The following is a 17,488-nucleotide window of genomic DNA, read 5'->3' as shown; positions in this document are numbered from 1 at the left end:
GGCAGGAATAGTGTTAGGGGAGAGCAACTAGGGCAACTACCCCCTAGTCAGAGAGAGAGCCCCAAGCCAGCTGGAAGCTAAAGAAGCACAGCCTGGACTTTGCGGTCCCCAGTTATGTTTAATACCAGCTCTGGCAGGATACATATTTCAAATCTGAACTATTCTAATTACAAAATATAAAATAGGGATTTTTTTCTAGCTTTTGTTGTCTGGTAATTTTATTCTTCAAATCACATTGGTCTCTGGCTTTGGTTTTGGGTTCCTGCTGTCTTCATTGTGGCATGGCTGGCTCCTGAAGGCAAAATAGGTGCAAGAGATGCTGGGGAGAAAATGCCGAGTCTGACACAGGTGTAGTTTTTTTTTTTACCACAGAAGCAAAACTTTTCAGTGCTCCCACGGGGTGGTAAAAGGTCTTGTCCCCATTTCTGCAGTAAACCAGTTGCAAATGTCTCTATTCCTGCGGATTTACTGCGGTGACCACGGTATACCACAGTAAACGGTCCCTGTGTCATTCTCTAACTCGGACGATTCGTTCCACATCCCAAAAACTGGCTGGTGTGAGGGAGAAGATGTGCACATAGGTTGTGCACGTAAGTATACCGTGCAGTAGTTGTGTGACTGCATTTTGGGCTCAATATTGTGCGTGCATTATTCAGAGCCTGCAGCCCACATGGGGCTCTGTTGCTTTATTAACTCATTAGCAGCCAGCTGCCAACCATGCGCTCCCAATGCCGGGCCAGCCAGCCAGCCTGGTGTCAAGCCAGCAATGAGTTAACAACGCGCTGCCATTAGCAGCTCTCCTCCCCCCAGCTTTTATCCTTCTTTCCCTCTCCCAAACTGAGATTTTACTGCAACCGCCAGCAGGAGCAGGCTTTGGGGTGGTTGGGGTGGGAAATCTGCTGAGCCGAGTCAGGATCCGAGCAGGATTGCGCTCATCGACATGCATGCCTGACGCGCTTGTGACGTGCTTGTGCGTGACACACACGTTTAGCAAGTTTAAAAATTAAGAAGGTGTTTTGCTCATCTTGCAAAACACTCACAAACCGCGTTACTCGCTATCCAAGGTTTGACTGTGTGTGTGTATAATATGTGTATAATGTTTGTGTTTAATAAATTAAGCTGTGCTATTTTTACTGTTTATCATTTCTGTAGCACTGCAGAAAACTTATTCCAAACACAGAACAGAGTTCTCAAGGAGGACGTAGGGAGAGAAGTCGATGAGGCGCTGCAGAATGTATATAGAAATAAAATTTGTCAAATAGATCGTAGGCAGCATCTTTTTGTTGGAGTAACTCCAAACTAGTTCTAAATGGGTTTTTCCTCAATAAAAAGGTATTGATTAAAACTTATTGACCTTTTATCTATTTTATTTTTTAAGTTCTTGTTTAATCATTTTTTAATCCTTTTTCTCTTTTCCTTCCCTTTGTTTTATTTTTGTGGTCCACTTAGAACCACTATTTGGTGGGAGTTAGTGGGATACAAGAACAATATTACATTACTTTTCATTACCTTTTTCATTTTTACATATACAGGTGGACTATTAATGGTCATTCTACTTAACTTCAACTATGAAAGAGGTTTATAATTGGAATTGGGCATTTCGCATGGTTAATGACCTGATATTACCATATAAGCTTTTGGTTTCGTTTTAAACTTTTACTTTTGGTATGGTCTTAGAAGTTGCTTAGGTATAGCACCCACAAGAAAAAAAGAATACTTAATTGAACTTTTAACAGCAGTTTAGCATTACCCAATATAGTGATTTTTTTCTCTCAATTAATCCTCTAATTTTTAAAACCATGTAGGAAGAAGAAACACCTCTGCACTGTGCTGCCTGGCATGGCTACTACTTTGTTGCAAAAGCACTTTGTGAGGCGGACTGTAATGTGAACATAAAGAACCGAGAAGGAGAGACTCCCCTCTTGACGGCATCAGCCAGAGGTTACCATGACATTGTAGAATGCTTGGCCAGGCACGGTGCAACTCTCGATGCAGCAGACAAGGTGAGGTATGGGTGACTGGTTCCCAATTAGGAATCATGTGCGTAGGTGTTTCAGAGCCAGCTTGTGTCTTAATTGCTTTTCTTGAAACGTCTGATTTGAAGGCTTGAAGCTATCATTTTTTCTTTTAATGTAGGCAGTAAAACCTTTCTAAGGAAATTTTTATAGAACTTTTAAGCTCATAGCATAGAAAATGAATGCAGAATTTTTTTTTGAGAAGACTATTACTGTTAATGATTCCTATAATCACTCCATGTAGTAGGAGGTTATGAGTTCAGAAATTACATCTATTTTTTTAAAAAACCTCCTTCACGTATTTTTTAACGGGGTACTGCAGTACTGGAAGCTTGTCTTCTGATGTTGCTGTCACAAATCAGGTTCCTACTATCACAATACTGTTAGTGTTTTATATAACACTTATAACTGATTCCATCTTATTTTTATATATCTTAATATGCTACCAAGTTTATTGCGGCCTACAATAAGTTCTTTTAATGGGTGGGTACAGGCTGAGTCTTAGTGTGATGGTTACTATTTAAACCTACAGTAATTTGTGAGCCCTGGCTTTGAGTGGTGCCACAGCTACCAAATGGAAAAAAAGAGCCTTAAAGAATCTGTTTATATAAGAGGCCTCTCTACTTGTGTACATATTTAATCTGCTTCAGATGTTGTCACAAAAGCTGCCAGCAGAATATAGTTACTGAACTATAGTGGTGAGCAGGGCTGTGGAGTTGGAGGCAGTAAAAATGCATTGACTCCAACTCTATCTTCAAAAAGAAAATTATATATGATAAATCTCATCATTTTAAACTTATATATTCATATCTTTGTTCTGGAGAGTGTGGCGCAGTGCTTAAAGCTACAGCCTCAGCACCCTGGGGTTATGCGTTCAAACCCTTGCTGCTCTTTGTGACCCTGGGCAAATCACTTAATCTCCCCATTGTCCCAGGTGCATTAGATTGTGAGCATGCCGGGACAGAGAGGGAAAACTGCTTGAGTACCTGAATAAATGCATGTAAACTGTTCTGAGCTCCCCTGGGAGAACGGTATAGAAAATTGAATAAATTATTAAATACTTTAGATCCAGAACAAAAAATTTAAGGCCTAATATCAGTCTGAGTCAGACAATAGGAAAATAGGAATCTGAGTCGAAGGTTTGGTGTACGGACTCTACAGCCCTAATGGTGAGTCCAATCTGAGCCTGTAATGGCTAGAATATATCTCTCTGTACCTTTATGATCCTGATTCTTGTACCCATGGAACTTCCGAGACTCCCAATTCTAACTGGGCCTACACTGAGACTTTGCCAGTATAGTGAAGGAGTGGCCTAATGGTTAAAGCAATTGCCTTAGCACCCTGAGGTTGAGTTTAATTCCCACTGGAGCTCCTTGTGATTCTGGGCAAGTCACATAACACTTCATTGCCCTAGGTGCAAAATAAGTATCTGTTTAAAATACATAAACCGCTTTTTATTGTAACCACACAGAAAAGCGGTATATCAAGTCCCATCCCCTTGTCCCTTTATCACTAGCTGTCTGATTTCAGTAAAACAGCTTATAAAGTTATTACTTTATGGGTATCCACAACTACTAAAGTGTGATATGTTGTATTGAAAGAATTGAGGCCGCAAATCAGCTCTTAAATTGGGGTACTTTGGTGTACGATGTGTTTTGAAAAGGAAAAATGTCCAGGTTTGTGATGTCAAATGTGCTGGGTGGAGAGGACTTACAAAATAGTTGAAGGATAGAGAGGTCAAAATTCTGGACTAGCAATACTGTAAATAAGACTTCTCAATATATATGAAACTGAAAGTATAAATATATAAATTGCATCTATACATTCTTCACATACACTCAGAAAATGTGTGATTCGACCAAGAGCCTAGACTCCTCTAGCCGAACACATGTCCCATCAAAATGCTCTTTGTGTAATAACAATAAAGACTTTCAATGGCAAGAAAAATAAATTCACTTAACTTAAAGAGTTGTTACAGGTCCCGACATGGACATGTTTCGAGGGTCTTTTTCAAGGAACCCAAGAAAAGAGAGGTTTTAGACTTCAAATGCCAAGGAAAAACATGTGATTCAGATGAGAGAAATTTTTCATATAATGAAGGAACTCTTCCAAACGAATGAAAGTTTGGAAGAGTTCTTCATTATATGAAAAATTTCTCTCGTCTGAATCACATGTTTTTCCTTGGCATTTGAAGTCTAAAACCTCTCTTTTCTTGGGTTCCTTGAAAAAGACCCTCGAAACATGGTTCATGTCGGGACCTGTAACAACTCTTTAAGTTAAGTGAATTTATTTTTCTTGCCATTGAAAATCTTTATTGTTATTACACAAAGAGCATTTTGCCTTAGCCAGCATTTTTACACTAAAGTCATACACTGTGATGGGACAGTGTGTTCGGCTTGGTCGAATCACACATTTTCTGAGTGTATGTGAAGAATGTATAGATGCAATTTATATATTTATACTTTCAGTTTCATATATATTGAGAAGTCTTATTTACAGTATTGCAGGTTTGTGATGTGCCATTTTTAAGCAGTCAGTTTCAGCTTAACCTTGATTAGTGTTAGATTCCTAGTCTCAGATTCTAAGAGTAAACTCAGAAATGTGTTTGGAAGAATCCATAAGCAAATGAGATTTAACAAAATTACCAGAATTTTATGGCTCTTAGGTCATCCTGGTGACCTATACGATAAAGATTTCTCAGCCAGGTCTCTAGATATCCGTTGCCTCCCTTTTACTGAATAATCTCTTTCCATGTCCTGTTTATATAAATTATACAGATAGATTTGGAAGTGAAAATTGTCACTCTGGAGTAACCCTAATAAAGCTGGGTGTGATGAAAGCTTCTTTGCAACCATTGATTGGGGTAATGGTAAGAGGTAACCAACAGCAACCCTGTAATAACACCAAACCCCAAGGTAGACACCCAGTGAGGTTTATCTGCATCACTCATGAAATTTCCTCTACAGTTAAATTTTAGCTCAGATATTTTAAATGTTATCAGTTCTGTGAAACATTCTGTTCGTACTTGTAAACAGTCCGCTGTTCAAATGTAAGTATGTTCTGGACCATTGTTTTGAACCTTATGAGTAAGTGTGTGCACTTTGTTATATTTTTTTTGTTTGGTTAGTTGGTGTGTTTCTCTGGTTAGAAATTATTTTATAGACTTAAGTTGGTAAGAAAAACCATTTGTACTGGCACCTGCAAGGAAGTGCTTGCTTTTCCAAGACCTAGCAACCATACTGCTGCTGTTGTCTGTTATATGTGCACAATGGCATGAAGAGACTTATCCAGAAGTAACTGCTTACCCACTCTCGTGTGCTTTTTCAGGATGGCCACATAGCCCTGCATCTTGCAGTGAGACGATGTCAGATGGAGGTAGTTAAAGTTCTCCTCAGTCAGGGGTGCTTTGTAGATTTCCAAGATCGGCATGGTAACACGCCCATGCATGTCGCCTGCAAAGATGGAAACATTCCTATTGTAATGGCGCTCTGCGAAGCACACTGTAATTTGGATATTTCTAACAAGGTGAGCCAAAAATAACTAAAACTAATACTGATATTTAATAATTAAGAATCTTAAGTACTAATTCGGCTCCATCGAGCTCCCTCTCTCCCCCTTGTACCTTGTTTTTAATGACAGAACAATTAACTTTTTTCTCTTCTTCCCCCCCAAAACCAACTTTTAACAAATAAGATTAACTTAATTACAGTAAAATCTTTAAAAAGCCACAGAAAGCAGCCAGGTTGAATTATTTACATCAGTTTTATTACACTCTTGTCAAACGTGTTGTTTGTTAATGTTTTATTCTTTTATCCATGATCAGAATTTTAGCAGGATGTACCAAACCAGTAACATAATGTTGTCAAAACTCTCTGTTCTGTTCCTATATACTTTTCTGTGGTGGTAAATGTAAAGATGGAGATGTTCCATGTTGTCAAAGTTACAGGGCCCTCTCTCTTCTCAGCCAAATCGCCTATTAAAACCACAAACACCTTCCCACATTACACATTAGAAGTGGCTAACTGGAAAAGGTAATGGTAGTAGTATTGTATATGTACTCATGTATGTACAGTCAACTTTAAAATATATATATATATATATATATATATATACACACACACACACACACACAGGCCCTGATTCTATAAAGGGTGCCTAAGTCATGCCTAAAGTTAATGAGCCAATTAAGGGTCTTAACAAGCGATAATTGGTGCTTAGGTGTCCAAAGGACGTAGACGCAGCCACAATTTCATCGATGCCCATGTTTAAAACTCACACCCAACTCAATAGGCGTGGACGTGGAATGGGTGTGGTTTGGGTAATGACTCAATTTAGGCATCCTTTGTTTCATTTATATAACACTGAGTGACCTAGGGCATCCATATGATGCCTATAGATTAGGCGAATGAAAACCAGGTCTACTTTTAATCTTAGTTTGGGCTTCAGATAGATCTGAGTTCTATGGATGGAACTTAGGCACTCTTTGGATCTTCTTCCAGAACTTAGGCACAGTTTGGATGTCCTTAATGCGATCTGCTAACTAGCTCTCTGGGTTTTTATTTTTGCTTTATTAAGCTCAAAATACATTTAATAAGCCACCACATAAACAGGGCACATCAATACAAAGATGCAAAACCTTCTATTTTCCTGGGCAAAAAGCAATGCTATTTGCTAATTAGAGAGGAAGATCCATTAATTGAAGCATAGCACATGAAAAAAAAAAACAGCTTAATGTTTCTTGCTAAAAAGCTACCCTTTTTTTCTCACTAAAGATTGCTCCAATGAGGTCATTCACCTAAAACCTCATTCTCTAAAGGACACCTAAAAAGTTAGACGCCTCAACAGTGCTGAACTCTGCTGAGCGCAATTCTACAAAGGACATCCAACATATACACTTAAATGGTGCCTAACTTTAGAAGCATTTTGCAGAATCAGGGCCATAGTGATCAAGCTCAGGGATCTTCAAGAAGCTTTCAATAGGTGCTAAATTTGAGTTTTCTGATTTCTTAGAGTAAGATTTTCCTTAGCAAGGAAATTCTACTTACCGTATTTTCACACATATAACGCGCACGTTATACGTGTTTTTACAAACCGTGCATACCCTTGCGCGGTATACGCGTGAGCGCGTTGTACAAATTTTTTTTTACATAGTTCTCCCCCGACGTCCGATTCACCCCCCGCAGGACCGCTCGCACGCACCCGCACCCCCACCCCGAAGGACCGCCAACTCCCCGACACGATCGGGGCAAGAGGGAGCTCAAGCCCTCTTGCCCTAGCCAACCGCGGCACCCCCGACACGATCGAGGCAAGAGGGAGCTCAAGCCCTCTTGCCCCTCCGACTCCCCGACACGATCGGGGCAAAAAGGAGCCCAAGCCCTCTTGCCCCGCCGATTCCCCAACTCCCTGACAATATCGGGCCAGGAGGGAGCCTGAGGCACATGGGCCCAACCCGACCATGTGCCTCAGGCCCCGCCCCCAGGACGGACCTAAGGCTCCCGGGCCTATTCTGATTGGCCCAGGCGCCTTAGGCCCCACCAGTAGGCAGAGCTTTGGGACGGATGGGCCAATCCGGCCTCATTCCGTCGTTGGCTGCCTGCCGGACAGGCGGGTTTGGCTCCCGTCTGTCCGGCCAACTACAGAAAGGTATGGGGAAGGGGGTTGGGGGTGTCGTGGGGGTCGGCCAGGGGGGTCGCGGGTCGGCTGGGGGGGCGGTCGGAGGTTCTTGGGGGGGGCGGTCGTTGGGGGGGGGGGGGGTTTGCGTCGAGGGCAGGAGAGCCTGGGATCCCTCCTGCCCGTAATGTAGTGCGGGGTGGGGGTAGGGGGTCGCCGTGGCCAGGAGGGTTTGGGCTCCCTCCTGGCCCGAACAACTAGGGGGGGGGGTCGCCAGGGCCAGGAGGACTTGGGCTCCCTCCTGGCCCGATATTGTCGGGGAGTCGGCGGGGCAAGAGGGCTTGGGCTCCCTTTTGCCCCGATCGTGTCGGGGAGTCGGGGGGGGCAAGAGGGCTTGAGCTCCCTCTTGCCCCGATCGTGTCGGGGTGCCGCGGTTGGCTGGGGCAAGAGGGCTTGAGCTCCCTCTTGCCCCGATCGTGTCGGGGGTGCCGCGGTTGGCTGGGGCAAGAGGGCTTGAGCTCCCTCTTGCCCCGATCGTGTCGGGGAGTCGGCGGGGCAAGAGGGGAAGCAGCAGGACACCGGTAGGAGCTTCTACATGATGGGGGGGTCGGGAGGCTGTGGGGGTGCGAGCGGTCCTTCAGGGTGGGGGTGCGTGCGAGCGGTCCTTCGGGGTGGGGGTGCGAGCGGTCCTGCGGTGGGGGATGAATCGGACGTCGGGGGGGGCATCAGGCTTTCAGGGTGGGGACAGGACTTCAAGGGGGAGAGGAGAGTCGGGGCGGGCGACTGGAGAGTCGGGCAGCATGCGCGGTATACGGGTGTGCGCGGTATACAAAAATTTCTGTACATAATTTTGTGTTTTCCGCGCGCTATACCCGTGTGCGCGTTTTACACGGGTGCGCGTTATCTACATGAAAATACGGTACATGGCTTATTGAATCTGCTTGTCTTTAGAGAAAGAAAGTAATTTTACTGAAACAGATGTTCTCCTTAATACAGAAGGTTTTCAGCCATAAAAACTGTCCCACAAATTCTATGAAGCCTCTGTTCCTCCCTCCCCTACCCTCTCAAAAAAATCCCAATACACAGTCCTCTTAAAACAACCGAGGACAGATGTGGGACTGCAGTACTGCAGAAAGCAGCGTTACTTATCTGTATTGGTAGTTCTCTGTGGACAGCAGTATTATGCAGACACATTTTGTAACAGGTTTCATCCATTGGCTGAAGGCATGAAACAGCCATTTCTAGCATAGTTGTTTTACTTGTCCAGTAACACCTGTGCAGCCTTTGTACCCTGGTGGCATCGGAATATGGGTTACCTCGATCCATAGTAAACAGAAAGAAGATAACGAGGGGAATCCCCATTACAGGTAAATTATGCTTTCTTTGTGAACAGAGGATAATACAACCATAATTGGTGACTCCCAAGCTAAGTGTTGTTAATAGTGTAGTTCATTATTAGTGCAACCCAGGCAATTGAGTAGTAGAAAAATAACTAAATAGATTTCCAGTGCAATATGTAAAACATTCTGGACAGATTTTCCCATAGCTGCATGCTGCTGCAGAAGGAATCCATTCCAGATTTTTCACTCTGCCTCTGCTGTACTTCACTGGGTTCTCTAGCTCCACCTGCAGTTCTTTCCTTCACATGTGCCTGCAGGAGTGTTTGTTCTGCTCTCTCCATTTTATTTGGTGTAATTTTTTCCCTTTTTCAGGAGTTTTGGTGCTTGCAGCAATTTCAAAGCTCTGCCTGCTTGAGAATACACAGACTTTGGTCAGTAGCTGACAGGCTGATCCTACTGGGTTACCTGTTAGCCAGCCTGCATAGTTTTCTCTGGAGCTCATATGGACCCTAATGTGGTCTCACCTACTGTTAAAGAAGAACCCCTTGTCTTGGGATAAAGGTAAAACAACAAAAAGAAGACAAGGTGGATGTCTACATCAACCAATATAAGTCTTTATTGAAATGAACAAATGTTTAAGAAGTCCCAACATGGATCCCTGTTTCGGCATCTCAAAATAACACCTTCAGGGGACACTCGATTGAAAAACACTGTTCATTGAGATATATTTTCGTAGCGCTCAGCCCCACATGCTGGTTCAGCTCTGCTCAAACGTTATATCTCAATGAACAGTGTTTTTCAATTGAGTGTCCCCTGAAGAAGGTGTTATTTTGAGACGCCAAAACAGGGATCCTTGTTGGGACTTCTTAAACATTTGTTCATTTCAATAAAGACTTATATTGGTATGTAGACATCCACCTTGTCTTCTTTTTGTTGTCTCACCTATTGTTAAGCAGTGGTCGAGCGCAGGCTGTTGGGCGCCCTTAGGAGACTTGGCAATGTCTCGCAGGGTGCTGGATGTGTCTTTGTGCCTCCGCCTGTCCCGGTGCACATCCATTAGTCAGGCATAGGAGTCTGACTGGCAGCCAGAAGATCAGCTTTGCAGAAGCATTCCCAGCATTGTGGCAGTGAATTTTCTCATCCAGCTACTGTGAGAGAGCTGAGGTAGGCTGCAGCACAGATCTTCTGTCAGGTTACAGTGAGTACACAGGCTTGACAGCCTGTGAGAGGAATCAGGGGAGGTTGGAAAAGTGGAGTTTTGAGTGTTTCTTATTGATCCCCCTCCTGAAAAATCCTAAAATTGCCATTTTTGGAGTTTGGGAAGTGTGGAAAAAATCACGATTTTGGTGTGAATTTTTTGATGGTAGCCATCTTGGATTTTTAGCAATCTCTTTTTTTCTAAAGCTCCCTGCTTCTTCAAAACTGCAAATTTTGCCTAGAAAGTTGCTGGGATGGAGTCCTGGATTGTGCAAATTCAGCGCTTTTGCACAGTCGGGTGGGGGGGGGAGTGGCAGCATCCAGCGTAGCCTCTCCCCTGCTGAAACAGGTGACCAAATGCTCAGCTTGCCTGGCAAGGCTGCTTTCATTGCTTTTGGGGCACAGTACGGCTGGTAATTCCTTTGCCAGGCTGTGGACCTTCCGCAGCCTAAGAAACGCAAATTTAAGCCATCTAAGGGTAACTCTACGCTCCAGGATCCAAACGTTTTTTCTAAATTTATGAAAGTTTTGTGGTCTGAGTTTCAAAACAAGTGTTTTCCCCCTGAGCAGTCCCAATCCCCAGTCATGCAAATTTTCATACAGCCCTAGTCATGCAAGTTTTCACACAACCCTGAAGCTAAGCCAAGCCATTTTATGAGCTGTAATAGAAATTGCTGCTGTTCTAGAGGTAGTATCTTTTATATACATGCCACTTAAGAAATACTTTCCCCAGTAGCAGCTCCCACCACAAACACCCCCTTCCCCCACCTTGCAGCACTGAACCACCCCCCCAGCAGCGGAGAGATGCCCACTCTTTTTGCCACTAAGTGACCCCTCCCTCAGCAGCGGAAAAGATGCCCACTCTCTTTTGCTGCCACACAACACCCTCTACCCCTGCCTCCGACCCTTCTCCCTCTTACCTTGAATTAGTTGGCTGATGGAAGGGATGCCTACTCCCTGCGGCCAGCTGGCTCATAAAATGGGCCTCATAAAATGCACCTCGGTGCATGGAACAGTTTTCCGGTAGAGGTGGTGGAGACAGAGACTGGGATTGTCATGTGGGATCTCCTAGAGAGATGAAGACATAATGGTTACTGCGGATGGGTAGATTGAATGGGCCATTTGGCCTTTATCTGCCATAATTTTTCTAGGTTCATAGACAACGGCGCGAAAGACAAAAGCGCGCGCCGACAATTGAGCGCAGCGCGTGCCGCTCTAAATTACAGTTTTTAGGTGCTCCGACGGGGGGTTTTGTTGGGGAACCCCCCCAGTTTACTTAATAGACATCGCGCCGGCGTTATAGGGGGTTTGGGGGGTTGTAACCCTCCACATTTTACTGTAAACTGAACTTTTCCCCTAAAAACAGGGAAAAAGTGAAGTTTTCAGTAAAATGGGGGGGGTTACAACCCCCCACAACGCCCCCACAACGCGGTGCGATGTCTATTAAGTAAAGTGGGGGGTTCCCCCCCTCACGCCCCCCCATCAGAGCGCTAAAAACAGTAATTTAGAGTGGCGCGGCGGCGCGCGCTGCGCTCAATTGTCTGGGCACGCCTTTGTCCCGGCGCGCTTTTGACCTGATACCATTTTTCTATGAGAATAGTTCCATCCCCTTTATCATCTTGGTCGCTCTTCGTTTAACCTTTTCTAGTGCCACTATATCTTGAGATAAAATACTGGAGTTGAATGGGTAGATGTTAATCGCTTGTTTACTCTTACTAAAAATATTAGGACTAGAGGGGAACCATATGAAGTTATGAAGTAGTAAATTTAAAACAAACTAGAAAAAAAATATTTGTTCATGCAATGTGGAATTAAACTGTGGAATTTGCTGCCAGAGAATGTGGTGTAAAGTGTTAATTTAGCGGTGTTTAAAAAAGGTTTAGATAATTTCCTAAACGTCCATAAGCCATTATTAAGGTGAACTTCAGAAAATCCACTGCTTATTTTTAGGATAAGTAGCATACAATCTGTTATCCCAGGACAAGCAGGCAGGTATTCTCACTAGTGGGTGATGTCATCCGACAGAGCCCCGATACGGACATCTTGCAAGCATGTCTTGCTTGAAGAAACTCAGAAGTTTCGAGATGCCCGCACCGCGCATGCGCCAGTGCCTTCCCGCCCGATGCTCCGGGCGTGTCTCCTCAGTTCTTTTTCTTCCGCGGAGCTGAGAAGTCTATCTTCAATTTGCGCCCATTGAATCTCTTTTTTGCCTTCTTTTTTGCCGCGGGTTGAGTTCTTTTGGCTCTCCTGTGCATTTATTTCTTTCTTTGATTTCTTTTTAAAAAAAAAAAAAATAAAAATTTTTCCTTCCGATACCGGGTCGGCCGCGTTCGACCTTGCGGCGGAGCTTTTCCGGCCTATGTCCCGGCCGATCACCAGTTTTAAAAAGTGTAGCAAGTGCCAGCGCGCGATTTCGCTCACGGACCCTCATCGACGCTGCTTACAGTGTCTGGGACCGGATCACTTCCCGAAATCATGCCAGCCTTGCTCCACTCTGACGGCGAGAGCGTTTAAGCGTCGCTGCCTGCTGTGGGAGTCCATTTCAAGATGGAAGCTTCATCGGATCCTGCAGCTTCGACATCGACAGGTGCTTCGACTCCTTCTGCGAAGCCCCTGCCTCCCCGGCTGCTTCGGGCCTCCTGAAACCGGCGTCGTTCACACCGGTTTCGGCCCCGGCTTCGGCGCCGGAGCCTTCATCCGTCTCCTCGGAGCAGGTATCGACCCCAACAGTTCCTCCGGTGGTGCTCAAGGTGCCGAAGACTGGCAAGCAGAAGCACGTAGCACCCAAGGAGTGCGGAGACCGTGCGGAAGGGCCCCCTTTTGGTGCGGATCCCTCCATATCGGCTTCGTTGCGGTCCATCCTGGAGGCTCAGTTTGTGGAACTCATGCAGACCATGGGGCCTCGGCTGATTGCCACCATCCAGGGTGACCTTCCAGCTTCGGCTTCGAGGGGCGGACCGCCCCTCCTCCTCCTCCTCCTCGCCGCACTACCTCGTTACTCGGCAAGGAGGAGCGGCGAGCGGTGTCCGGGTCCTTGAGGAGGTCCTCCGTTAGCGCTGTACCTCCTTTGAAATCGATTTCCTCGAGGAGGGCCTCCCTTAGTGATATGCCTCCCTTGGAGCCCATCCCCTCGAGGAAAGCCTCGTTTAGTGACCTGCCTCCCTTGGAACCGATTACTCCGCCCCATGACTCAGTGTGCCGTCCACCTTCGGGGCCACCCAGTCCTGGGCATAGCAGGAAGCAGGACGAGATCTTCCGAACCCCCTATCAAACCTTGGCGGCGTCGGGGGAGCCTCCGACTCTGCCGCCTCTGCGATCGACGGCATCAAGTCCAATCTGCTCCTTGGAGGCGTCTGAGCCAGTTTCTCACAGACGGGCTCGATCCCCTTCCAAGCATCGGGAGGGGCATCGATCCAGACATTCTTCGAAGCATTCCTCTCGACACTCGACCGTCTCGCCTCAGAAGAAATAGCCTCGGTTCGGGTATGCTGCTTCGACTGGGTCTCCTCCTCCGGGCCCGGAGTTCGAGGACCCCAAGGTTTTCTACTCGTCCTGTTGCTCGCAGGCCTCTCTGGAGCCTGAAGCCTCTTCTTCTTCTAGTCCGTCTCGCAGACCGGCAACGGCAGACCAACTGTCCTTCTCATCGTTCCTCAGGCAGATGGCGGATGATATGGACATTACTCTCGATGCTGGGTCTCGATATTCCAAAGAGTACCTCGATACCATGCACTTGCCTCGTCCTACGGCAGAGTCCTTGCGTTTTCCCCTGCACAAGCTCCTCGACCAGACCTTCATGCGATGCTTCGAGTCTCCTTACTCTATCCCTGCGGTCCCTGGCAAATTGGATGCGCGGTACCGCACGGTGCATCATAAAGGCTTCGAGGGTCCTCAGCTTTCTCACCAGTCCCTCCTGGTCGAATCCTCGCTCAAGCGGTCTCATCCTGGCCAGGTCTATGCTTCAGTTCCTCCGGGCCGCGAGGGCAGAACCATGGATAAGTTTGGTCGACGCATCTATCAGAATTCGATGATGGCGTCTCGAGTCCTGAATTACAATTTCCACTTTGCAGCCTACTTGGAATTTTTTCTACCTGTGCTTCGGAAGTTCACACCATACATCGAATCCCAGGCTAGGTTTGAGTTTGAGGAAGTGGTTGCTTCGCTGTCCCAACTTCGGCTTCAGTTAATGCAATCTGCCTATGATGCGTTCGAGCTCTCTGCCCGAGCGGCAGCCTGCTCGGTGGCGATGCGCCGGTTGGCCTGGTTGCGGACCATTGATATGGACCCGAATCTTCAGGACCACCTGGCAAACGTCCCGTGTGCTGGGGCGGATCTTTTTGACGAATCCATCGAGACTGTCACGAAGAAGTTGTCTGACCACGAAAAGTCCTTCCAATCTATCCTTCGGCCGAAACCTAAGCCTCAGCAGTCTCGACCTTCTCATCCGCCGTTGATTTATCAGAGGCGTTATCAGCCGAGGCAAACTCCTCCTGCGAGGCAACCGGCGAAGCGTCAGCCTCCCCAAAAGGGTCAGCCTAAGTCTCAATCGCCTGCTGTCCCTAAGACCACTCAGCCTTTTTGACTGTCTCGTCGAGGGCATAACCAACCTCGTTCTGCCTCCCCCTGTTTTTCCCATCGGAGGGCGCCTCCATCATTTTTATCATCGCTGGGAGGCCATAACATCCGACCTCTGGGTCCTTACTATCATCAAGGAAGGATACTCTCTTCATTTCCATCGGGTCCCTCCGGACCACCCTCCAAGAGAGTATCCTTCCAACTTGACTCAGACCGCCCTTCTTCTCCAGGAAGCTCAGGCTTTGCTCCGGCTTCGTGCCGTGGAGCCGGTCCCGACGGACCAACTGAACCAGGGGTTTTACTCCCGGTACTTCCTTGTTCCGAAGAAGATGGGCGACCTGCGACCCATTTTGGACCTCAGGGCCCTCAACAAATTCCTAGTCAAGGAGAGGTTTCGCATGCTGACACTTGCTTCTCTCTACCCTCTCCTCGAGCAGAACGACTGGTTATGCTCTCTGGATCTCAAGGAGGCCTACACTCACATTCCCATTCATCCGGCCTCCCGCAAGTTCCTCAGATTTCGGGTGGGACATCTACATCTGCAGTATCGAGTGCTTCCATTCGGCCTGTCCTCGTCTCCCAGAGTCTTCACGAAGTGTCTGGTGGTGGTGGCCGCGGCCCTCCGGAACCAAGGTTCTTCAGGTATTCCCCTACCTCGACGACTGGCTGATCAAGGCTCCCTCGGCCTCGGGGGTCCTCTCAGCGACCCTGTCAACGATTCTGTTCCTGCAGAGTTTGGGATTCGAGATCAACTTTCCCAAGTCTCATCTACAGCCGACCCAGTCTCTTCCCTTCATCGGGGCTGTCCTGGATACCGTACGTCTCAGAGCATTCCTTCCTTCTCAGCGCATGGATGCTCTTCTTCATCTCTGCCAGTCTGTGTCTTCTCGCCAGACCATCTCAGCGAGACACATGATGGTCCTCCTGGGCCACATGGCCTCTACAGTTCATGTGACGCCATTTGCCAGACTCCACCTCAGAATTCCTCAGTGGACCCTGGCATCTCAGTGGACTCAGGTGTCGGATCCGTTGACTCGACACATCACAGTCTCTGCTCTGGTGGATGACCTCTTCGAATCTATCCAGAGGTTTGCTGTTTCATTCTCCTCCCCACCAGAAGGTTCTCACAACCGATTCCTCGACCTATGCCTGGGGAGCGCATCTGGATGGGCTTCGCACTCAGGGATTCTGGACCTGTGCGGACCAACTCCATCAAATCAATCTTCTGGAGCTCAGAGCCATCTTCAATGCTCTTCAAGCTTTTCAACATCTGCTTCACGACATGGTGGTCCTCATTCGCACCGACAATCAGGTCGCCATGTATTATGTCAACAAGCAAGGGGGTATGGGCTCGGCCTCCCTCTGCCAGGAAGCTCTCAGAGTCTGGGATTGGGCGGTTCGCCACAACACCTTCCTCAAAGCTGTCTACATTCAGGGGAGGGACAATGTCTTGGCGGACAAACTAAGTCGTCTTCTCCAGCCTCACGAATGGACACTCCACTCCAAGCTCCTTCATCAGATCTTTGCTCAGTGGGGAACGCCTCAGATAGACCTCTTTGCGGCTCCCCACAATTTCAAGCTGCCTCAGTTTTGCTCCAGGATCTACGCTCCTCATCGCCTCGAGGCAGATGCTTTTCTGCTGGATTGGGGGAATCGCTTTCTGTATGCGTTTCCGCCATTCCCTCTCATTCAAAAGACTCTAGTCAAACTGAAGTCCGAACATGCCACCATGATTCTGATAGCTCCTCGGTGGCCCAGGCAACCTTGGTTCTCCCTTCTACTTCAACTCAGCAGCAGGGAACCGTACCTACTTCCAGTGTTTCCTTCACTGCTTACTCAGCATCAGGGGTCTCTGCTTCATCCCAACCTGCAGTCTCTCCACCTGACAGCTTGGTTCCTCTCAACGTAACTCTGCACCAGTTTTCCCAGGCGGTGAGGGATGTCTTGGAGGCTTCCAGGAAGCCTGCTACTCGTCAATGCTACTCCCAAAAATGGACTAGATTTTCTTCATGGTGTATTTCCAATTCTAAGGAGCCTCAGCGAGCCTCCCTATCCTCTGTTTTGGACTATCTTTTACATCTGTCTCAGTCTGGTCTCAAGTCGACATCTATACGAGTCCACCTGAGTGCTATTGCGGCTTTCCATCAGCCTCTACAAGGGAAACCTCTCTCTTCTCATCCTGTGGTTTCCAGATTTATGAAAGGACTTTTTCATGTCAATCCTCCTCTCGAACCGCCTCCAGTGGTTTGGGATCTAAATGTTGTCCTTTCTCAGCTTATGAAACCTCCTTTTGAGCCTCTGAGCAAGGCTCCACTAAAGTTTCTCAATTGGAAAGTGGTTTTTCTGGTGGCCCTCACATCTGCTCGTAGGGTCAGTGAGCTTCAGGCCTTGGTGGCGGACCCACCTTTCACAGTATTCCATCATGACAAGGTGGTCCTCCACACTCACCCGAAATTCCTGCCTAAAGTGGTCTCTGAATTTCACCTCAACCAATCCATTGTGCTTCCAGTGTTCTTTCCAAAGCCTCATTCTCATCCTGGAGAATCAGCTCTTCACACTCTGGACTGTAAACGTGCTTTGGCTTTCTACTTGGATCGCACCAAACCACACAGAACTGCTCCTCAACTTTTCGTCTCCTTTGATCCAAACAAGTTGGGACGACCTGTATCGAAGCGCATCATCTCCAACTGGATGGCGGCTTGTATCTCTTTCTGCTATGCCCAGGCTGGATTACCCCTTCCCTGTAAGGTCACA

At 47.0% G+C, this 17,488-nt stretch overlaps 1 protein-coding gene across 1 annotated transcript in view; it reads left to right on the top strand.

Annotated features, from left to right (window-relative positions):
• DAPK1 (death associated protein kinase 1) overlaps window positions 1–17,488 on the top strand; it is a 312,064-nt gene that overhangs the window by 199,199 nt on the left and 95,377 nt on the right. Inside the window, exons 16-17 of the mRNA XM_033927667.1 lie at window positions 1,806–2,003; window positions 5,343–5,540. Coding sequence (XP_033783558.1) covers window positions 1,806–2,003; window positions 5,343–5,540 — 396 coding nt within the window. The remainder of the gene's footprint in view (window positions 1–1,805; window positions 2,004–5,342; window positions 5,541–17,488) is intronic.

Source organism: Geotrypetes seraphini, chromosome 1, assembly GCF_902459505.1.
Source record: "Geotrypetes seraphini chromosome 1, aGeoSer1.1, whole genome shotgun sequence".
Lineage (NCBI taxonomy): Eukaryota > Metazoa > Chordata > Amphibia > Gymnophiona > Dermophiidae > Geotrypetes > Geotrypetes seraphini.
This window is presented reverse-complemented; position numbering and strand designations above follow the sequence as displayed.